The sequence below is a fragment of the Ovis aries genome, chromosome 4 (assembly GCF_016772045.2).
Source record: "Ovis aries strain OAR_USU_Benz2616 breed Rambouillet chromosome 4, ARS-UI_Ramb_v3.0, whole genome shotgun sequence".
Lineage (NCBI taxonomy): Eukaryota > Metazoa > Chordata > Mammalia > Artiodactyla > Bovidae > Ovis > Ovis aries.
In genome coordinates, this window is record NC_056057.1 from 11,487,238 (window position 1) to 11,509,646 (window position 22,409).

The 22,409-nt window shown below is 38.1% G+C and overlaps 1 protein-coding gene across 1 annotated transcript in view; it reads left to right on the top strand.

The window, feature by feature from the left end:
* The window catches only part of VPS50 (VPS50 subunit of EARP/GARPII complex), a 137,748-nt gene that overhangs the window by 109,287 nt on the left and 6,052 nt on the right, over window positions 1-22,409 (top strand). The window contains exons 21-26 of the mRNA XM_004007717.4: window positions 5,062-5,183; window positions 8,132-8,212; window positions 14,167-14,315; window positions 15,561-15,657; window positions 17,084-17,242; window positions 22,002-22,123. Of these exons, the coding sequence (XP_004007766.1) occupies window positions 5,062-5,183; window positions 8,132-8,212; window positions 14,167-14,315; window positions 15,561-15,657; window positions 17,084-17,242; window positions 22,002-22,123 (730 nt within the window). The remainder of the gene's footprint in view (window positions 1-5,061; window positions 5,184-8,131; window positions 8,213-14,166; window positions 14,316-15,560; window positions 15,658-17,083; window positions 17,243-22,001; window positions 22,124-22,409) is intronic.

Sequence of the window (22,409 nt, forward strand, 5' to 3'; positions counted from 1 at the left end):
TCAGCTTTTCTCTTTACAGTCATTCTGAATTTTCCTCATGGACCTGGTGACTTTCGATTATTTATCCCTAAAATAGAAGGCCTGGATAGCTATTGTGGGTGTCCTCTGCTGAGTAATTAGAACTGTGTTGGAGCCGGCTCTTTCTCTTTAGTAGGTATTCTAACTGGGAACTTTGTATAGAGTAGGGCAGGTCTGGGTGGATGGCAGCCCACTCTAGTATTCTTGCCTGGAGAATCCCATGGACGGAGGAGCCTGGTGGGCTACAGTCCATAGGGTCGCAAAGAGTCAGACACGACTGAGCAACTTCACCCACTCACTCACTTTACATTATGGGGACAGATCTCCCAGAATGAGAAAGATTTTAATCTGTGGTGCCAATAGCCACACTAGAAACCTTAGCTTTTCTAATTTATTTTCGTAAGTTTGTTCAATTAAGTGTATTTGCCGGTGTTGAGAGAGGTGTTGTTTATTCTTTACTTCTTTTAGAAAGAACTCCTAGGGGGCTTTATTTTGCTTTTGTCTGGGAAATTCTGGCAGCCTATACAGTAGTCCCCCCTTATGTGTTGAGATATGTTCAAAGATCCCCAGTAGATGCCTAAAACCATAAGTCATGGCAAACCCTATATAGATGATGTTTTTTCTTCTGTACACATACCTGAGGTAAAAAGTTTAATTTATAAATTAGGCGAGGCGCAGGAAAAGATTAACAAGCCATACTAATAATAAAATAGAAAAATTATAACATATACTATAATAAACGTTATATAAATGTAGTCTGTCTCACACTCTACAGATTCTTACTGTACAGATTCAGTGCCTTTACCATCTTAGCTAAACACTTACTGCTTTGGCTGAAACTTTTGCAGTCCAAGGTGTGACAATGAAAACTAGCACAAATTTCTTTTTGCTTCATCATGGTTTCACAGAAGATCCAATCTTACCACAGATCTTAGCATCCTCAGCATATGATTTTTTTTTCTTTCATTATTAAGTTGTGAACGTCCACCTTTTCACACAAAGGAAGTACCTACCGTACAGCTTCTCTTTGGCAGATTCGAATGGCCAGCATCACTTCTCTTGCATTTGGGGGCCATTATAAAGTAAAATCAGGATTCCTTAAACACAGGCACAGAGATACCATGACAGTTGATCTGATAACTGAGATGGGACTAGCAGGCAGGATATGCTGGTCAAAGGGATGGTGCCAGACAGCATGCGATTTCAGCATGCTGCTCAGAGCAACACTCGATTTAAAACTTATGACTTGTTTATTTCCAGGATTTTCTGTTTACTGTTCCAGGAGTGAGGTTGGCTGTGGGTAACGGAAACCGCAGATAAGGTTGGGGGGCCTACAGTACTGTAACTGCTGATGAGGAACAGTAGCTAGGGTGTGGGGACAGGAACTTTGTTCCATATGTAGGCCTTCAGTTCACCCAGCCTTTCTCAGCCCCATTTCTTGCTCCTGCTCTCTTGCAGTACCTGTTGCTTTTAAGCAGTCACGTCTTACCAGGCAGCTTCCACAGCCTTTGCGGTTCTCTTTGGGTTTTTTTTGTTGTTGTTTGTTTGTTTGTTTGTTTTAGTTTTTTATTTTTTAAATTTTAAAATCTTTAATTCTTACATGAGTTCCCAAACATGAACCCCCCTCCCACCTCCCTCCCCATAACATCTCTCTGGGTCATCCCCATGCACCAGCCCCAAGCATGCTGTATCCTGCGTCAGACATAGACTAGCGATTCAATTCTTACATGATAGTATACATGTTAGAATGCCATTCTCCCAAATCATCCCACCCTCTCCCTCTCCCTCTGAGTCCAAAAGTCCGTTATACACATGTGTGTCTTTTTTCCTGTCTTGCATACAGGGTCGTCATTGCCATCTTCCTAAATTCCATATATATGTGTTAGTATACTGTATTGGTGTTTTTCTTTCTGGCTTACTTCACTCTGTATAATTGGCTCCAGTTTCATCCATCTCATCAGAACTGATTCAAATGAATTCTTTTTAACGGCTGAGTAATACTCCATTGTGTATATGTACCACAGCTTTCTTATCCATTCATCTGCTGATGGACATCTAGGTTCCTTCCATGTCCTGGCTATTATAAACAGTGCTGCGATGAACATTGGGGTACATGTGTCTCTTTCCATTCTGGTTTCCTTGGTGTGTATGCCCAGCAGTGGGATTGCTGGGTCATAAGGTAGTTCTATTTGCAATTTTTTAAGGAATCTCCACACTGTTCTCCATAGTGGCTGTACTAGTTTGCATTCCCACCAACAGTGTAGGAGGGTTCCCTTTTCTCCACACCCTCTCCAGCATTTATTGCTTGCAGATTTTTGGATCGCAGCCATTCTGACTGGTGTGAAGTGGTACCTCATTGTGGTTTTGATTTGCATTTCTCTAATAATGAGTGATGTTGAGCATCTTTTCATGTGTTTGTTAGCCATCTGTATGTCTTCTTTGGAGAAATGTCTATTTAGTTCTTTGGCCCATTTTTTGATTGGGTCGTTTATTTTTCTGGAATTGAGCTGCATAAGTTGCTTGTATATTTTTGAGATTAGTTGTTTGTCAGTTGCTTCATTTGCTATTATTTTCTCCCATTCAGAAGGCTGTCTTTTCACCTTGCTTATATTTTCCTTTGTTGTGCAGAAGCTTTTAATTTTAATTAGATCCCATTTGTTTATTTTTGCTTTTATTTCCAGAATTCTGGGAGGTGGATCATCTTTGTATCTTTCCATCATCCTGCTCCCATCTGCTCTCTGTCATCTAGTATAGACAGGGATTGGGAAACTGTAGCCTGCAGGCCAAATCAGTCTGACTGCCTGTTTTTGTAAATAAAGTTTGATTGGAATACGCCCGTGCTCATTTGTTCACATGTCATCCGTGGCTGCTTCTGTGCTATGATGGGAGAGTTGAACAGTTGAAACCAAGACTAGCAGAGCTGAGTATCTGCCCCAGAGACTGAACGACATACGAAGCCTAAGCTATCTAGTTTTTGGTCCTCTACAGGAAAGGTTTGCCAACCCCTGGTCTAGGAATGTTTTGAGATTTATCGTTTTCTGGGGAGCATACCTATCTGCCTTTACTCTCTCAGCCTCTTCTCTTCAGAGGTATTTTAATTGATAGTAAAATTCTCTTTTAGTTCAGTAATACTGAGGGAGTGCATAAATTCCCTCAGGCCTCCAAAGCCTACTCGACCCTCTAGTACTGGAAGGACAGATTTCTTACTCTTCTCTATGTTAGTATACTGGCAGCCTGCTTATCAGTGACTGCCTTCCGTGTCTGGCCCTGTGAAGTCATGGAAGAGGCTCTGTGAGAGAACAGGAACTCTGGGTAGTTCCTTGTGTCTTAACACAAGACCGTGAACATAAAAAGCTTTTAAAAAGTGTTGAATTTATTGAATGATTATGTTTCCTTTTTTTCAGACCAGTTGGGATCATCTGTTTTTTTTTTTTTCTTCTGAATGCACATTTAAAATAGCATTTACCTATTAATTCATTTTTATATCCTTTCTTAAAAGACGACTTATATGAAGAATGGTTAATCTTATTAGGAATAGAGAGGAGCTTTGTATTCTGGATGTGTGTCAATCCAGACACTGTTTACTATTCACCTTCTGGAAATGTTCTTTTACAGACTAAAGTAATATAATCTACTTTTTCATTTTTTTCTCTTTATAGTATCACATTATTTAATGGGTAAATAGTTGCAGTTTAAATAGTGATGTGTTTGCAGTGGATGAAATGTCTTCATAGTGATCCAGAATGTTCTGAGTGTATTTTCAGATATTTTTCAATGGAGATTTTTTTTAAAAAATCTTGATTATGTGAAATGATTACAAAAAATAATTCTGAAACAAAAGACTTGTAAACAGGAGTAAGAATGGAATCTAAATTGATGGTTTTTTTTTTTTTACTCTGATATGTGTGTGTGCTTGTCTTTCTGACTGTCCATTATTCAAACTCATTTCTCGTGTAAATTAAGACAGATATACTGAGTTCTTAGTTAATAAAGAAATGATGTAGGTATTTCCATTAGAGTAAATTTGTCAATTTTTTTCTGCTGCAGTTAATGTGTTTTCTCTTTAATTCTGGTGTCCTCAATCGTACCAATTTAAAATGCGTAGCAGTTCCATAAAGTGGAGATGGCTCCTGAATGCTCATTTGGAAATACAGCAAATAGCCTGTTTTAAGAACTTCTGCAGAAAAGCATTTTTTATAGATCTGCTTCTTTCCCTGTTATTTCCTTTAAAAACACAATTCAGTATTCATTATTGGGTGTTGTTTGATTCAGCCCATCTCCCATGCACCTTTCAAACATATGAACAAGTTTATAAATGCATAAATTTTGGGTTTTAAATGTTTTTATGTAACTGTATCATATGTGTAGAGGAAAAAGAAAGGAACACTGGCATCTCCCAAAGGAAGGACATGTTCTTGGCATTTTGAGACTGTTGAGCTCTGATGTGGTGATAAAGAAATGTTCTTGGCCTCCGACGGCAGATTTCACAGGGCTAGGATCTGGGGCAATGGGGAGTATCTTCTACATTTTCTTCTTGTTTGTTTGTTTCTTACTTTTGCTACATGTGTATAATATGCTTATGAAAAGAACCCCACTTTTTCTCAGAATATGTTGTCTTTTGTCTTATTACACCTAAACATTTTTGAAGAAATTGTTTTAAATGGAATCTCCAAGAGATGAGGAGCTATGTTGGGTATGTATACCGTGTCATTGTAGAAGAGTTCAGCAGTTCCATAAATATAAGGCAAACAGTAAAGTATAATGACATGAGAAGTTTTTTAGGTTTTTTTTTTCCCTTTTTTAATCAGTGCCATCCTGTAGTACTTTCCAAGATGGTATAACTGTTCTATATCTGTGCTGTCCAGTATAGTAGTCACTAACTACAAATAAATGAGCTACAAATAAATGTTGAGTACTTGAGGCATGGCCGATATGACTAAGGAATGTAATATTAAAAATATTTTGGTAAAGTATTTTTATGGTTTCTTAATTAAAGACTAACAGATTTTAATTTTGTGTTATTTATTTATTTTTTCTTTTCAGGTAAATATATGCAGATGATGAACATTCTTAAGCCAATTGCATTTGATGTTATCCATTTTATGTCTCAGCTCTTTGATTATTACTTGTATGCAATATATACCTTTTTTGGTCGGAATGATTCAGTAAGTCAGTCTTTGGGGGAAGAGTCTGTTTCTTTTAAAATTTGTTTTTGTAAATGTAAAGTTCATTTTCTCTGTATAAAATACACAAATAACATTATTTTGACAATTATCCATCCAAAATGCAACAGAATTATTGATACTAGCTTTTTGTGTGCCCAGTTGCCTTGTTTAAAATATATTAGTTTTAAGCTTTGATATAATAGACATATTGTATATTATTCACATTTTTGGCAGAAAAAGTGCAGCATCTCTTTCTAACTTTGATGCATTTTGGCAGTGAAAATGTACAGGTTGCTTTGTTTAAATCTAACTTGGTATATATTTATTATAATAAATGAAACATTTTAAATATTGGCTAACAACCATAGCAGGCACTGTACCATCAGAAGATAATGGCAAATATTTTAAAAAATATTATGAAAATCTTTGAACTGAACCATCTGCCTGCCATAGAATTAATATTTCCTGTACCTCCTTTATATGCTTACAAAGATCTTGTTGAGTTTTATCTTTTTCTGCTCCTAAGGAGAACAGCACAGTATTAAGCAGGTAGCTGATCTGATGTTTGGGAATTCCTAGGTTTTTGACAGATTTTTTTTTTTTTTATAAAAGCATAGCATCGGATTTTATGCACATATCCTAATACTAATTTTTCACATACAATATTTTATACCTTTTCAAAAACTTGTGAGTTTTAATGGATGACTATATTCATCATACAAAATACTCATATTCTCACGGTGATCACAAGTATATCAAAGACAGGATCTTTTACTATAGGATCTAAATTTGCTGTGTTCTTAACTCTGAAAAATTAGAATACTAACATAATCAGAGACTTAAGTTGCTGCAGAATTCATGTCACTATAAAATAGGTACTAATTCATTACACACTGCTCAATAAATATTAAAGAAGAAAGCCACTCTGGAGTTTTAGCTAATTGTTAGCATCTTTTAGTCTTCTAAATGAGCTTTACTCTATCTTCTTAGACTGTGCCTGTAGAGCAGTGCTTTCCAAGAGAAGTTTTGCAATAATGGAAATGTTTTATATTTGTAGTGCCCAATATTTGTAGTGCCCAATATGGTAACCACAAGCCACAGTGTCTTCTGAGCACTTAAACGTGACTGGTATGGTTAGGGACTGGATTTTTCATTGTACTTGATTTCAGCTGGTTTATATTTAAATTAGGCACATGTGACTTGTGACTGTCATATTGGTTAAAACAGTTCTGTTCAGGCTTGAACATTTGTCAGGATAGACCATATTTCTGGGCCATGAAACATGTTCCAATGAGTTTAAAAACCATAGAAATCATATAGGATATATTTTCTGATGTCAATATAATTAAATTAGAAAGAAATAACAGTAAAATGGGAAACCTGAAATATTTCAAAATTAACACACACCTAAATAAAAATTGGGTTAAATAAGAAACCACTAGAGAAATTAGAAACTATTTCAAAGTGAATGATAATGGCAACACAGCATACCAAAATTCGTGGAGAGGAGTTAAATCAGCGCTTAAAGGGAAGTATCTGATATTCAGCTTTACCTCTTCTTTTCCAGTCTATTTGCCTTCTATTTTTTAGTCTGTAGGCCTCATGTAGCATATATATCTGTATGCTGGAGAAAAATTACAAAAACTTAACCTCCAGCACAACGTAAAATAAAAGTGGTGTGAGTTGACGTCCTGTTCCCTCCTCCCTCATCTCTCCAGGATAGAAAGTTTTGAGCCTTTCACCATGATGCCAGCTATTTTATAGAGTCCTGTGATCATATTGACAAAATTCTCTTCTGTTACTGGTTTCTGAATTGTTATTATGAAAGGATAAATTCATGTTATCATGAAGGGATGAAGTTTCTGAATCTATTTAAGCAATCATAACTTTCTTTCCTAAAGAAATATATTAATATGATGAATTATGTTGGTTAATTTCAAAGTAGTATTTTAGGCTATTAAACCAGTCTTGTATTCCCAAGACAAACACCACTTGGTCATGAAGGAATTTGGTAATATTTTCTTGTTATTGTTTGTCACTAAGTCGTGTCCAGCTCTTTGCAATTCCATGGACTGTAGCATGCCAGGCTTCCCTGTCCTTTACTGTCTTCTGGAATTTGCTCAAACTCATGTCCATTGAGTTGCTGATGCCATCCATCCATCTCATCCTCTGTCGTCCCCTTCTCTTTCCTCAATATTTTCTTAAGAATTAAAAAAAAAATTGTGTTCATAAAGTTTGTGAGTCTGTACTTAGGTTTTCTGTGATATCTTTGGCTTAGAAATCAGTGTAATATTAGTCTCATAAAACAATTGGAAAATATTATTTTTTATATTTTTTAAGAGTCTATGTAGGGTTAGTACTTTTTGAAGGTTTTTATTAAATTTAACAATAACTGGTAAATATTCTGTTTCTTCTAAGGTCAGTTTTTATGAGTTTGTCAAGGAATTTGTCCATTTTATCTGGTTTGGTAAATTTATTGGCATAAAATTATTCATAAAATTATCTTATTATCCTTTTAATGTTTAAGAATCTATAGTGTTAGCCATACTCTCATTCTTGATATTGAAAATATGTGTCATCTCTGTTTTGTTTTTTCTGTGTCAGTGTGACCTTTCCCATCCTTGGGTTCTTTAAGTATATGAAAATTTTTAGGCTTTGCAGTTGAAAGTAGTAATCTGTGGGAAAGAAATTCTGGTGAATTCTCTCCTGATAAATTCATTAGATTGATTGATGTTAGTGTGACACTCGTGTCAATAGCTCTCTTGTTCCCTTGAGGGTGAAGATTTGACTTCTTTCCTTGATTATTTTGGTAACTTGGTGTTTGGAAACCCTCTGAATGCTAAGAATTTGAGTAAAAACTCATCACATACTTTCCACTACTTTAAAGTTAAAACATTTGCAGGGTTTTCTCCAAAGTGATGAAACGTGCTTTTCGTTGTCTTTTTCAGTTGGAATCAACAGGACTAGGTCTTAGTAGTAGTCGGCTAAGAACAACTCTAAACAGGATACAAGAAAGCCTCATTGATCTGGTAAGTAATCAGTTGGAACCCACTCTTTTGAGTTATTTAAGTAGAAATTGGTCATCTAATCAACTACATGTGAATGTATTTCTATACATAATGTTAATTTCCTGTGTTCCTAGTACACTGATTACCTGTAGAAAGTGAGATGGACGTTTCTTAGAGCCAGATGGAGAGAGAAAGCTAGTATCACAAAAAAATATGATACTGGTTCTGTGTGCAGTGCAAGTTCAAAGAGAAGAAAGGTTTATCTTCAGAATTAATGTCTGAGAATGACAGGAGGATGCTCGACTTTGAAGAGTAGGCATGGGATTCGTGAGGAAAAGGAGGAGGAATGGTATTCAAATTAAGGTTCCAAGGCTGAGCAAGGGCTTGGAGGTGGGAGCAAGCCCAGCCCAAACTGACAGGTTTTTGTGATGGGGCATCTGTTTATGCCAGAGAGTTGTGTTGCAAAGATTGTTTAAGGACCACTTTGTAAATGTCTTTAACATTTGAGATGTTTGGATTTAATTGGCTATATAGTAGGAAGTCTTGATTCTTAACTGTCGTGTGATGAAATGCATGTTTTAAAATGCTGTGTTTGCAAAACTGGGACTGATCCTCTAGAGTATTTAAGCCAACACAAGTATTTAATATAAGAAAAAAAAAATTTTCTCAATGCTTGGTCACTGTAGCCAGAGACGTGTGTTCTTCAGTGCTCTTCTCTGCATCCATGAATTTTCCTTTATTCCTTCACTTACCCAAATAAGCGATCACTTTTGCATAAGCTCTATATTATGAGCATACTTCTTATTGACGTTTTTGTGATCATTCATTCTTTTAAGCATTACTTATTTGGAATAATTATTATGTATCATGCATTACTGTAATAGTGGAAGTCATCAGTACATAGAGGTAATTCTCATCTTCTTGAAACTTACATTTTACTGGGGCAGCGAGACATATATATATGTAAGAGTAGCAGGTCCTGATAAGTGCCAAGAAGAAAACGAAGCAGGGTGACGGGACAGTGCTCTTCAGACAGAGATATGAGTAAAGTGAGAGAGCCGTGTGTGGGTATTTCATGTGAGCACTGTTTATGCAGAGGAAATAACCTGTATCTGTCTCATCCAGTCCCCTTTAGATTTGGAGATCTTTTTGCTCAGCACTTATTTTTAAAATAAACATCCATATTCATAGCACTTACTTTTGTATACAGCATCTCTTCAATATATGTATATAGAGTAAATGAATAAACTTGAATCCTTGAGTTTGGTGTCACCTGGATTAACCTGGCTTGTTTTCTTGGTCTTGTTGTCCACTTAATCCTGATCTTCATTTGCAGAGTCAAAGCTTGTTTGACACAGTCATCAGGGTTTTTTTTGGTTTTGCATAAAATCCATCATTGACTTTCAGCCCCATTGGCATTTATCTGTTTTGATTTTGCTTCTCCTTGTTTGACACTGAGTATAATCTTGACCTGAAGATCTTGTTTTCCAGATCTTAGCCTACAGCTGAATTATTTCTTGTCTCTGGCTGAATGCCTGATGATAGATGGGCCAAAATATACCCCTGGAGTCATTCACGCCAGTGGTTCTCTGGTAGCTCTGCTAGTTACTAGCTTACGATTGTCAAGCCAAAATTCCAGATCTGACCCTTGAGTTGTGGATTTAATGCTGTTATACAGTGTGTAATGAGATAGCATGATCCAGTAAACAGTGACCAAACTAGCTGTTCTTTAAGACAAGCGGTCACCCATAACAATGTATCTGTAGCATCTGTCAGACCAGTTCTTGATGCATTGGAGATGTTTTTCCCCGGAGGTTTGTGGTTTAGTCGCTAAGTCGTGTCCAACTCTTACGATCCCATGGACTGTAGCCCACCAGGCTCCTCTGTCCATGGGATTCTCCATGCAAGAATACCAGAGTGGGTGCCATTTCCTTCTCCAGGGGATCTTCCTGACCCCGGATTTGAACCCGGCTCTCCTGCATTGCCAGCAGATGATTTACCGACTGAGTTATGAGGGAAGCCCCTAAATTGGTGTAATAGTCAATTTTATAAATGCATTTTTTTAAACCAGAGACAAACCCCTCCCTAATAAATAGATTTTTCCTTTAGTACCTTGTCTTGTAAAGATGTTTATTTGTTTGTTTTTGGCTGCACTCTGGGTCTTTATTGGTGTGCACGGGCTCCTCTACTTGTGGCCCAGCGGGGCTGCTCTTCACTGTGATGTGCGGGCTTCTCGTTGCGATGGCTTCTCTCATCGCAGACCACAGCCTCAGGCTCACGGGCTTCCATAGTTGTGGCACGTGGGCTCAGTAGTTGTGGAATGTGGAATCTTCCCAGACCAGGGATCAAACCCATGTCTCCTGCATTGGCAGGCGGATTCTCAACTACTGGGGAAGTCCCTAAAGATATCTTTGTTTAAGACCTTATTCTTCCCATCTCTTAAATCAAAGACTGCACTTTGCACCAGAAGCCTGTGCAGGCTGTTGTTCCCCTTCGTTTGTAAGGAGCACTGACCTTTGACATTTGACAGAGTCTCTCTAGAGTCCTGACTCCTCTGATGGATAAGACTCTACAGCAGTACATCAGAAGTTTTTCTGAAAATTCCCATTAGTTTCCAATGGTTTACATGTTAAATTGTTGCTCATACTGATAAGTGTTATTTTATTATTTTAAAAAATATATTTGTCATTTACTAGACCTTGATCTCAGGTTTCCATAAGCTGGTATATAAATCATCTTCATTAATTTGCATCTACACTGGCAGAGAACATTAATTGGTTTCTTGCTATTCAATATATTTCTTGTCTATTAAAACAAATTATAGCCTAATCAGTCTGAAACCACTGGATGGAAGTAGTGTTTTTTCCTCATATTTCTCCTATGTGTTCCTTAAAACTTTAATAAGCACTCTTTGGGTAATTTTCCCCATATATATTTTTTAAGTTTTGCTTGTCTTCAAGCTGTAAAAGTCAGAATCAAATCATCATGTTCTTTAAAATGCCACCTGAAACTGTTTATCATGTAAATTCACTGTAAACTAAGAAAATTTGTTTGACACATCAAATAAAAGTCTAAAAAAAGATGGTCTAATAGTGAACAAGTAGGAGAGAGGGCTGGCGTAGGTGGTGGTAGTATCAGAAATGTGAATTTTTAGTTATCTACCTGGTGATGCTAAATTGTTTGCTTTGAGACCTTTGGCCAACTTTGAATCTTTGATGAGAAAAAATATATTCTAAATTGATCCAGAAAAGTCCGTAAGTATGGATTTTCTTTGTGTCAGTACATTAGTGGCAGAAGAAGCTATGAATGTAACTTTCACTGTGAGAATAAAGATGACGGTTTCATTTCTTAAAGTCTTCGAAGGGCTGTATATCCTTTCCTTACTCTCCTGGTATGAGCTGAAACATGGGTCCTGTTTAGAAGCTTTTCCATTTAAGTGCACAGTTAGCACATACCATTTACTTACGTCATGTTGACATTTTGGTGACTTTCTTGCTCTTCTTGAGCATATTTCCCCAGATGGGTCTGTTTTGAAGGTAGACCCATCAAGATTTGTTGATGGATTACAAGAGGAGTTTGACACTGGGAGGAGTCAAGGATGGCAGCTGACCTCTGGAGTCTGTGCCATTAGTGGGTAGATAAGGCTAAAGGAGCTGCACGTTTTAGGAGGACATGGAGTTCAGTTTCAGATATGTTAAATCTGCTGAAGATGAGAGACCGGTCAGGGCTTACATTTTGAGCTATTGACATGTGGATGGCATTTAACTCTGTGAGACCGGATGAAATTGTGTAGGGAGTAGAATGTAACTAAGAGAAGAGTCAGGAATAAAGACTGGAGCATGCTGGGTTCAAAGGTCAGGAGGAATACTCAGAGATGGAGGTTCAGAGTTGACTGTTGGACTTGGTCCTAAGGAGGCCAGTGGGTACTTAGCTAACTCTTTCTTTGTGGAGTGAAGCAGACAAACGCCTGATGGCAATGAATGGGCTTGAAAGAGAATAACAGAGTAAGAGAAGGTTCTCCATCAGTGAAACTGAGGAGGGTCAGCTCATGCCAAGAGGCATGCCACGAACTTAAAGTACAGAGAGGGCGAAATTGGTCCCTGCCTCGGAACTCACAGCGCTGTAAGGGAGAACAGCCACTGGCAGCCTGTGCTGTACGCCACATACGGGCATGCATGTAGATAGCGGTAACACAAGTACATTTCTCAGGAGAGTGAGAAATTTACAGGAAGGAGGTGAGCATGAGTTCACACTTAAAAAGTGAAGTAAGAGCTCGGAAGACAAGGAGAAAAGAGCTCTGACAGGAGCGTCAGTAGGACAGGCGTAACAGCAGTCCAGTGTGACCAGGTCTTAGGGGTGCAGAGATCGTCTGGAAATGAGGCTGGCAAGGTGATAAAGCAGTGATGTCGTGGCAACAAGTTTAGGCTTTTTCTCCGTAAGGAAGGGATTGTCAGTTGAGATTTTTAAATTACAGACTGGTGTGATCATGTGTCCATTTTAGAAAAATCACCTAGGTATTATTGAAAAATAAACCAGTGTGGAAAGTGGAGTAGAAACAGGAGAAGCTTGAGGGACTATTAAGGGACTTTTAGAATGGGTCTGGTCAGGAATGTTGTGAGGCCCTGGTTCTGATGAAGTAATGACATGAGGAAGAATCAGACAAGAGAGTTGTCCAGGCATGATGGAGGTGAGAAGGAAGAGGGGTCAAGAGTGATTCTAAGGCTTTTTACTTGGACAGTCTGGTAGGTGGTGATTAAATAGCCACCAGGATTAAATTATTAAATATAATAGCCCAGGCAACCAATTGGTATGAAACGGTATGAAATTTTGTGATTTTTTTTTTTTCAGTAGCGGGGTGATTTTTGTTCCTTTTTAGTAGAAGGAAATAAATAATGGAGCCATGACATTGATTAACTTGCATGGTTCCGTTATCCTGATCGTCCGGAGAGAAAACACAGTTGTTCACAAAATAACTTTTAAATGCTAATTGAGTAATTAGAGATTGAAGAGAGACAGTACCTTTAGTAGAAGACAGGCTATTAAAAAACAGAATAAAACCATTTTCTAACTTGAAAGGTTTTATAATGTATTATTTCCATTTTGCTAAATTTACAAACCTATTATGCCCCCAGAGTTCTATGCATTTGATGTCTCTTTTTGTTCCACAAGGCAAATGTTAAGAGATTTGTGATTATAAGATTGATTTAAAAAGTAATCTAGATTTACGTTTTGTACCCTTCTAGCTTTGTTTATATTCAATTTTTGTGCTATAATTTTCTTCGAGGATCTTTTAAGGTTCAGCCCACTCATCTCTTTGGACACCCCTTTCTTTTATTTTCATCTGCCATCTCCCTGCAGATCAGTCATCTCTGCATAGACATATACAATACAGTTGATTCCATTTCAGTTTAGAACTACATTTTAGTCCTACCTTCTTGGGAATACGCCAAGATTACCTTGGTTAAAACTTCAATGTGAAAGGGTTGATTGATCACTCCACAGTTTTTTGCATTTTAACAGTTTGATCCTGGTGGGGCAGTCTCTTTTTCAACATTTATAAGTTCTTGGAAGACTTCTCACTATTGTCTCTATGAAATATTTGTTCCTTCATAAGGATTAGTTTGAGTCAACTCCAGGAGTTGGTGATGGACAGGGAGGCCTGGCGCGCTGTGATTCATGGGGTTGCAAGGAGTCGGACATGACTGAGCAACTGAACCGAACTGAACTGAAGGATTTCTTGTTTGACCACATTTAGAAAAATAGTGTATAGAGTTGGGTCATTTTCCTTTAGTGTAAAAAGGAAGGTTCTACTAGTTAGGAACTATAAAAGGAGGGGAAAAGAACTGAAATCAAGTGTGATTAACATATGCCTGAGAGCATTTTAATTGTAGGTCCGGTATTGTAATCTCATGCGGTCTATTGCTGTTAAAGTTGCTGTTCCAGGCTGTGCGTGTGCACGTGTGTTATCTTTTCAGGAGGTTTCGGCTGATTCCGCTGCCACACTCACAGCAGCAGAAGAGAGGAAGGAGAAGGTGCCGAGTCCTCACCTGAGTCACCTAGTGGTGTTGACCTCTGGGGACACACTGTATGGGTTGGCGGAAAGAGTGGTCGCCACAGAATCCTTGTAAGTTATTAAAAACAGTTGCTTTGCTATTAAATAGTCAAGAAAGATGATAAACGTAAGCATTGTAGTCAATATTACTTAAATTACTCAGTGTTTCTGAGAAATATGTCCTAAGAAAGAGTCCCAGTTGATTTTTAAACTGGCATGGTTGATTTTTCGGTGTATAAATGGAAGAAGGGAAATCTTTTAAGGTTTGTTCCTTGGCAGCGTGATCCTTGCTTTAAGTGAGACTTCAGAGGAACACGTTAGAGTATGCTGCTGCTGTTGTTTAGTCGTTGAGTTGTGTCTGGACTCTTCGCGACCAGATGGACTGTAGCCCACCAGGCTCCTCTACCCAGGGGATTCTCCAGGCAAGAATACTGGAGTGGATTGCCATTTCCTTCTCCAGGGGACCTTCCTAACCCAGTGATCGACCCCGGGTCTCATGCTTTGGCAGGTGGACTCTTTACTGCTGAGCCCCCGGGGAAGCCCGTGTTATAGTATGGTTCCGTATATTTTCCCACTGAATTATGACTCTAGAGAGACTGTAGTGACACTGTCAGTTAAATGGAGTCGGTCCTTGACCTTTGTAAATCACCAAGTTCTTTAGTAAAATTAAAGTGTGTAACTTCTTCCGTAAGATGTGGGCATGACTGAGCAACTGACGTCAGGCAGAATACTCTGAGTTTTTGTGTATGTAACCAAAGGTAGGGAAAAATAGAATGACTGCCAGCAGTCTTCGGGCTGAGTGACTCCCATTCATGCACACCAGCCTCCTGCCCTGAAGTTCATGTGTGTGCCTCAGCCAAGTTCCAGTTTATTTCATGTTACGAATGTTTGGGTTATTTCTGAAAAGCACCAGGCATTAAATCTGTGAATTCATGGGTCTGTTGTGTGTAATTTACATGGGACCTTTGAAAGAAATCCTTTCAGAAAATGCCATTGTCTTCTTTTCTCTGTCTTCTGCATTGTCAGTGCCCGTGTCTTACAGGCAAAGCAGCATGCCTGTATACCTTGTGGTAACCAGCTCGGCTCCCTTGAAGTCACGCTCCTTTCACATCAGCTCGCATTCAGAGATAACTCAGCATTAATTTTTGTGTGAATTGCAAATGAGTGTGTCAAGTGGCCGTGCATGGTCGTGCTTTAAAATGGAAAAGAACTTTGTTAAACTTTTGGTCAGAGATCTTAAAGATTAGTTACACAGAAATATTGACAGGCTCTAAATCCTGTGTTTCGTTTACATGGTGGGTTATTCATTCCCTTTAGGGTATTCTTGGCTGAGCAGTTTGAGTTCCTTCAGCCTCATCTGGATGCTGTGATGCCTGCAGTCAAAAAACCATTTCTTCAGCAGTTTTATTCTCAGGTCAGACACGTCTGGTATATCCTTTCTGTGAGCAAGATAAGACTGTCACATGTTGTTTATTTTATTTTTTTATTTTTTGCTAATGATCAGTGTCTCAACTTCAGGAGAGCTGGATTAGAGTATTTGTTTATTCATTCATGAATTCCTGTATTAACTAGATACTTACTGAACTCCTCATATAACTTTTAGTCTCGTGAGAGAGCCAGTTAAAACTGTATTACACACTAACATATGGAAAATAGATAGCCTGTGGGAATTTGCTGTATGACTCAGGGAACTCAAACCGGGGCTCTGTGACCCCCTAGATGGATGGGGTGGGAAGTGGGAGGGAGGTTCAATAGGGAGGGGACATATGTATACCTGTGGCTAATATTTGCAGATATATGGCAGAAATCAACACAATATTGTAATTATCCTTCAATTAAAAATAGAGGAAAAAAAACCCTTATTACAATAAACTATAGTTCTGGGAAAGAAACAGTGGCAGGGTATTTAACCTTGACTAGAGATGGGGCGGGTATATTTGGCAGAGAAATGCTGTCTTGAGGAAATGATGTTTAAACTGGACTGAAGAGGAAGAGTCAGGAGTATATATATAATTTTTAATCTGTGTTTTTGATATATTTCATTAGGTTTATATAATTTAATTTTTATTTTTAAAAATTTTACAATTTTTTTTTAATATTGGAGGATAATTGCTTTACAATGTTGCATTGGTTTCTGCCATACAACAACACAAATCACCCGTAAGGGGTATATTTTGACTGAGGCAGTGGCCTGTATGAAAACCCACAGGTGAGAGAGAGGCATGGTGGAGCTGAGGAAGATTCAGATTCTTAGACAAGGGGAAAGGGATAGTGATGAGAAAGATGGCTAGATTGAGTAAGCTGAAGTTACGTGACATCCAGCGCTCCCAGCCGGGAGTTGGACTTTGTTCCAAGGGTACTGAGAAGCTGCTGGAGGATTTGAAGGAGGCGATGAGTAGCACAGTGAGGTGTGTGTTTTGGAAAGAGAGCCGTGGGGGTGGCGTGAAGAATGGACTTTAGATGGCAAACCTAGAGACAGGAGACCAGCCTGAAGACTTTTGGACTACTTCAGGTAAGAGATGATCGGATCTTGAGTTGCAGTGTGGAAATGGGAATGGAAATGGAGAAAAGCAAAAGAATTTGATAAATATTTGCTCATCTCCATGAAAATCTGTAGTTTTACTGTTGTATTGCCAGTTAACTGAAGCATACTGAATGTCTCAAAATTTTATTTGGAGTAAGATTTTTCGCCCACAAGTTAAAGTATTTTCATAATTTATATCTCCAAATGTATAGTGTTTTATTTTCAGATACGATGTGTACTAGAAATGGGGGCAAAATAGTCTTTATAAATTTGATACCTTGAGAAAAAGTTTGGTTTTCTGTGAAATTTGTTTCAGACGGTCTCAACGGCCAGTGAACTACGCAAACCAATTTACTGGATTGTAGCTGGTAAAGCCATTGATTATGAACAGATGCTGCTGCTAATGGCTAATGTGAAATGGGATGTAAAAGAAATTATGTCACAGCACAACATATATGTAGATACACTGTTGAAGGCAAGTATTCTGGGAAACCCCTTTGTTAAAGATGTTTATAGTATGAAACTATTCCTGTAATAGCAGTCACTCTAAAGTTGTGAGATTATGGTTTTTACCATATTCGAGCATTCTTGTGATCTTAAATCTCCTGAATTGGATTTGGATTTCCTTCCAAATTTTGTGTTCTTTTAGACCCAGGAATACTTGGCAGATTTTGTCTTTGCTCACAAATTTCCCATTTTGAGTTAGAGTTTGATTAATGTGTCTTGGCTGCCTCTCATATTACATAATCTCAATAGCCATGGCTGTAGTGACAAGAAGACCTTTCTATAGTTATGTTTATATTCATTGGCAAGAGATCATACTCCTGGCTATTCTAGTTGGTTTTTCCCAGAAATCACATTAACTTTTGCCATGTGACATGCAAACACCATTGTGTTTACTGACTTAAATTTATAAGTTTTCTGAAAAGAAGTGTAGTTGTTTGGTTTTTTCATTTATGTATCAAGAGATATTTATAAATCATTTGACATGTGTCGAACACTGACCTAGCTGCTAGCAATATAGTTAGTTGTGAACTAAGGAGCTTAATGTGCCGTCAGGGTATTTATATGCTGGAGCAGGGACAACAGTAAAGAGATATAATGTGTCAGGTGGTGAATAGTCTTGTGCAAAAACAACCAGCAGAAGAGGGATAGAGAGCGGCAGAGTGTGGGTTGGGGGAGGAATGCCATCTATTTCCTTGTGGTCAAAGAAGGACTCAAAGTGATAATGAGAGGCCTGAAGGAAGTGAGGCGATGAACCATGAGCACGTCTGAGGTGAGGCAAGAGCAACTGAGAAAATGAAAACAGCTTTCAGAAAAGTGTTGCTTTTCGTATTTGTCAGCAAAAAGAAAGCTGGCCCTTCCTGACTCCCTATTTATCTCATTTACACAAACATTCTTACCTGCTTCATCCAGGGCAGTAAATAATAGCCTGGAGTACTTGAGAACCAGTCAACAAACCCAGAGATCAAAGCAGAGATAGCAGCCGGATTCATCTGGGGTACCAACTCCCAGCGCATCTAGGACCGTTCTGGAGGGCTGGGTTGAGGACTTTGAGACTGTCCTCAGAGTCAAGGAACTAAGGGTGCCAAGATCCAGTTAAAAGTGTCCAGGTGTTAGCACAAGATCTGCACATCTTGATAGTTGCCACCCTGGAAGGACTTTGATTTCTCGAGCACCCAGGTGACTTCAGCTGGGAATTTTAATTTGGAATATAAAAGATACATGTAATTTATAATCACACTTTTTTGAACAGTTTTATTTTTGAAAAGTTGATTCTGTTTTTTATGACCTGCTAATTAGAGTACTAACAGAAGTAGAAGATATTAAGAAGAGGTGGCAGGAATACACAGAACTGTACAAAAAAGATCTTCACGACCAAGATAATCACGATGGTGTGATCACTCACCTAGAGCCAGACATCCTGGAATGTGAAGTCAAGTGGGCCTTAGAAAGCATCACTATGAACAAAGCTACTGGAGGTGATGGAATTTCCAGTTGAGCTATTTCAAATCCTGAAAGATGATGCTGTGAACGTGCTGCATTCAATATGCCAGCAAATTTGGAACACTCAGCAGTACCCGCAGGACTGGAAAAGGTCAGTTTTCATTCCAGTCCCAAAGAAAGGCAATGCCAAAGAATGCTCAAACTACTGCACAATTGCACTCATCTCACATGCTAGTAAAGTAATGCTCAAAATTCTCTAAGCCAGGCTTCAGCAATACATGAACCATGAACTTCCAGATGTTCAAGCTGGTTTTAGAAAAGGCAGAGGAACCAGAGATCAAATTGCCAACATCTGCTGGATCATGGAAAAAGCAAGAGAGTTCCAGAAAAACATCTATTTGTGCTTTATTGACTATGCCAAAGCCTTTGACTGTGTGGCTCAAAATAAACTGGAAAATTCTGAAAGAGATGGGAATACCAGACCACCTGACCTGCCTCTTGAGAAACCTATATGCAGGTCAGGAAGCAACAGTTAGAACTGGACATGGAACAACAGACTGGTTCCAAATAGGAAAAGGAGTACGTCAAGGCTGTATATTGTCACCATGCTTATTTAAATCATATGCAGAGTACATCATGAGAAACGCTGGACTGGAAGAAACACAAGCTGGAATCAAAATTTCTGGGAAAAATATCAATAACCTCAGATATGCAGAAGACACCACCCTTTTGGCAGAGAGTGAAGAAGAACTAAAGAGCCTCTTGACGAACGTGAAAGAGGAGAGTGAAAAAGTTGGCTTAAAGCTCAACATTCAGAAAACGAAGATCATGGCATCCAGTCCCATCACTTCATGGCAGATAGATGGGGAAACAGTGGAAACAGTGTCAGACTTTATTTTTGTGGGCTCCAAAATCACTGCAGATGGTGATTGCAGCCATGAAATTAAAAGACACTCCTTGGAAGGAAAGTTATGACCAACCTAGACAGCATATTGAAAAGCAGAGATATTTCTTTGCCAACAAAGGTCTGTCTAGTCAAGGCTATGGTTTTTCCTGTGGTCATGTATGGATGTGAGAGTTGGACTGTGTAGAAGGCTGAGCACCGAAGAATTGATGCTTTGAACTGTGGTTTTGGAGAAGATTCTTGCGAGTCCCTTGGACTGCAAGGAGATCCAACCAGTCCATTCTGAAGGAGATCAGTCCTGAGATTTCTTTGGAAGGAATGATGCTAAAGCTGAAACTCCAGTACTTTGTCCACCTGATGCGAAGTGTTGACTCATTGGACAAGACTCTGATGCTGGGAGGGATTGAGGGCAGGAGGAGAAGGGGACAACCGAGGATGAGATGGCTGGATGGCATCACCAACTCGATGGATGTGAGTCTGAGTGAACTCTGGGAGTTGGTGATGGACAGGGAGGCCTGGCATGCTGCGATTCACGGGGTCTCAGAGTCGGACATGACTGAGTGACTGAACTGAACTCAATTAGAGAACTTGGGCTTCCTTAACGTGGCTCAGCAGTAAAGAATCCCCCTGTCAATGCAGGAGACTTGGGTTCAGTGGGTGGGATGATCCCGCGGAGGAGGAAAATGGCAACCCACCCCAGTATTCTTACCTGGAGAATCCTGTAGATAGAGGAGCCTGGTGGGCTATAGTCCATTAGGTTGCAAAGAGTTGGACACAACTTCGCACTAAACAGTGACAACAATTACAGTACTTAACGGAGATGCAAGAAAAGAGAGACTTCTGCCCTCTGTGAATATATATATATATATATAGTAGAAAGAGGCTACCTGCTTCAATTAATCTAAATTTCAAGAAATATTATAAGAAAGAGCCAGTGTTACTCAGATTATTAACCTGAACTCAAGGTTCAGCAGCTTAAGACTTTCCCTCATAAGGGAACTTTTATGATGAATTGTTCTTTTTGTTATTTTCCCAAGTCCAAACCTTCAGTTAAAAGCAGTCTGCATTTGTTGTCCCAAATGGATCATAAGTAAAATGAAATAATTTTATTATTCATTTAACAGTAAGCATTCTTGAAGATTGGATTTAGCAATGAGTAGAATGGCATTTTATACAATAAGCATATAAATTTATCTTTAAAATATTAATAAAAAGTATTGTGACTTTTAAAATCTAAAGCAGCTTTTACTGTAGTGAAGCATAAATCTGGTAGCAAATACTACTGGTCCTGCTAGATTCATGAAATGAAAAAAGAGGAGGAGCAATTACTTATTTACTTTGATTTTCAAAAGCAAGCTTAATGGATTGAAGACCCGCTTCTTTCTCATAAATAATTAAAAGTTGCTAACTGTCAAAGAATAAATCATCAAAACAATTGTGATCTAGGAAGTAGCAAAGGATAGCACAACCATCATGCAATAGTGATGATGGTCAGTTTAGATTTTTTTCCAACGTGTGTGTTATTCGAACACATTGTCCGTCTTGACTTGTTACGTATTGCGTAGCTTCTTTATTGAGGAGACTAGAGAGAAAATACGTTGTAAGGGCTGTTAAATTTATTTGAACTGGTATTGTCAAGAAAGAATCAACAGCATTTACTTTTGTTAATGAACATATTTAGATGATAATAGTCCCAAGAAATCAGAAATATAAATTTATTGAAGGGTGAGCCATCTGCTGTTTTCATGTTGTTGGAATTGTCTAAATTATGTATGTTTTTATTTTTAGGAGAGTAGTATCATAAAAGGTACTGATGAGTAATAAAAATGTTCAGTTTTTCTGTAGGTTATGAGATAATATGGAGTTTTTTTGGTGCTGAAAATTTACAGCCATTATATGACTTGAATCTTTCAGTATGTGATCATTTATTGATACTTACTTTAAAAGAATGTTTAGGAAAGAGAATAATTTATCAGACTGCTCTCTAAGGAGTACAGCTACAAATTACAAATAGTTTACTCTGAGTTGAAAGCTCATTAAAACATTTTTTAAAAATCTGGGTCTCTTGAAGATATTTTTAAAGACGTATTAGTTATTAAGCCTTTTTTAACCGTACTGACAGTCCTAGAAAACTTGAGATGTGGAAACATTCGAATATTGTTTAATCAGTTAATGGCACTTACTTCCTTTGAGAGGAAATGTAGTGTACTCTATGTTACAACATGATTAGTCAATTTCATGTACTTCACAGTAAGTCCAAGTTATCTTGGGCATTATCTCTTTTTGTTTTACTTGATTTCATTCTGAGTCTTTTAGTCTTTTTTTGCCTCTAAGATGGGAAAGCATTATAATTGTATTCACATATGGCTATGATTTTTCTTAGGAATTTGAGCAGTTTAACATGCGGTTAAATGAGGTTTCTAAGAGAGTTCGGATACCCTTGCCCGTGTCTAATATACTTTGGGAACATTGTATACGCCTGGCTAATAGAACTATTGTGGAAGGGTAAGTTTTCCACGAAAGCATATCTGATTCTTCAGTCATAATATATGAGTAACATTATGTGTTATCACCAACAGATGCAGAGAATAGATAAGAGATGGTGATAAATGGCAGACAGTCTCATAATAATTCAGAGATGTTAAATCCTACTGTGTCCCTTTTTTTCTTTCTGATGACTTAGAATCAACTAGTCAGAGTGAGGAATGTAGCATCTAATGGTTATCTGAAAGTTAAACTATTACTACCAAATATAATTATGCTGATTATTATTATACATCCTGTTCATTGA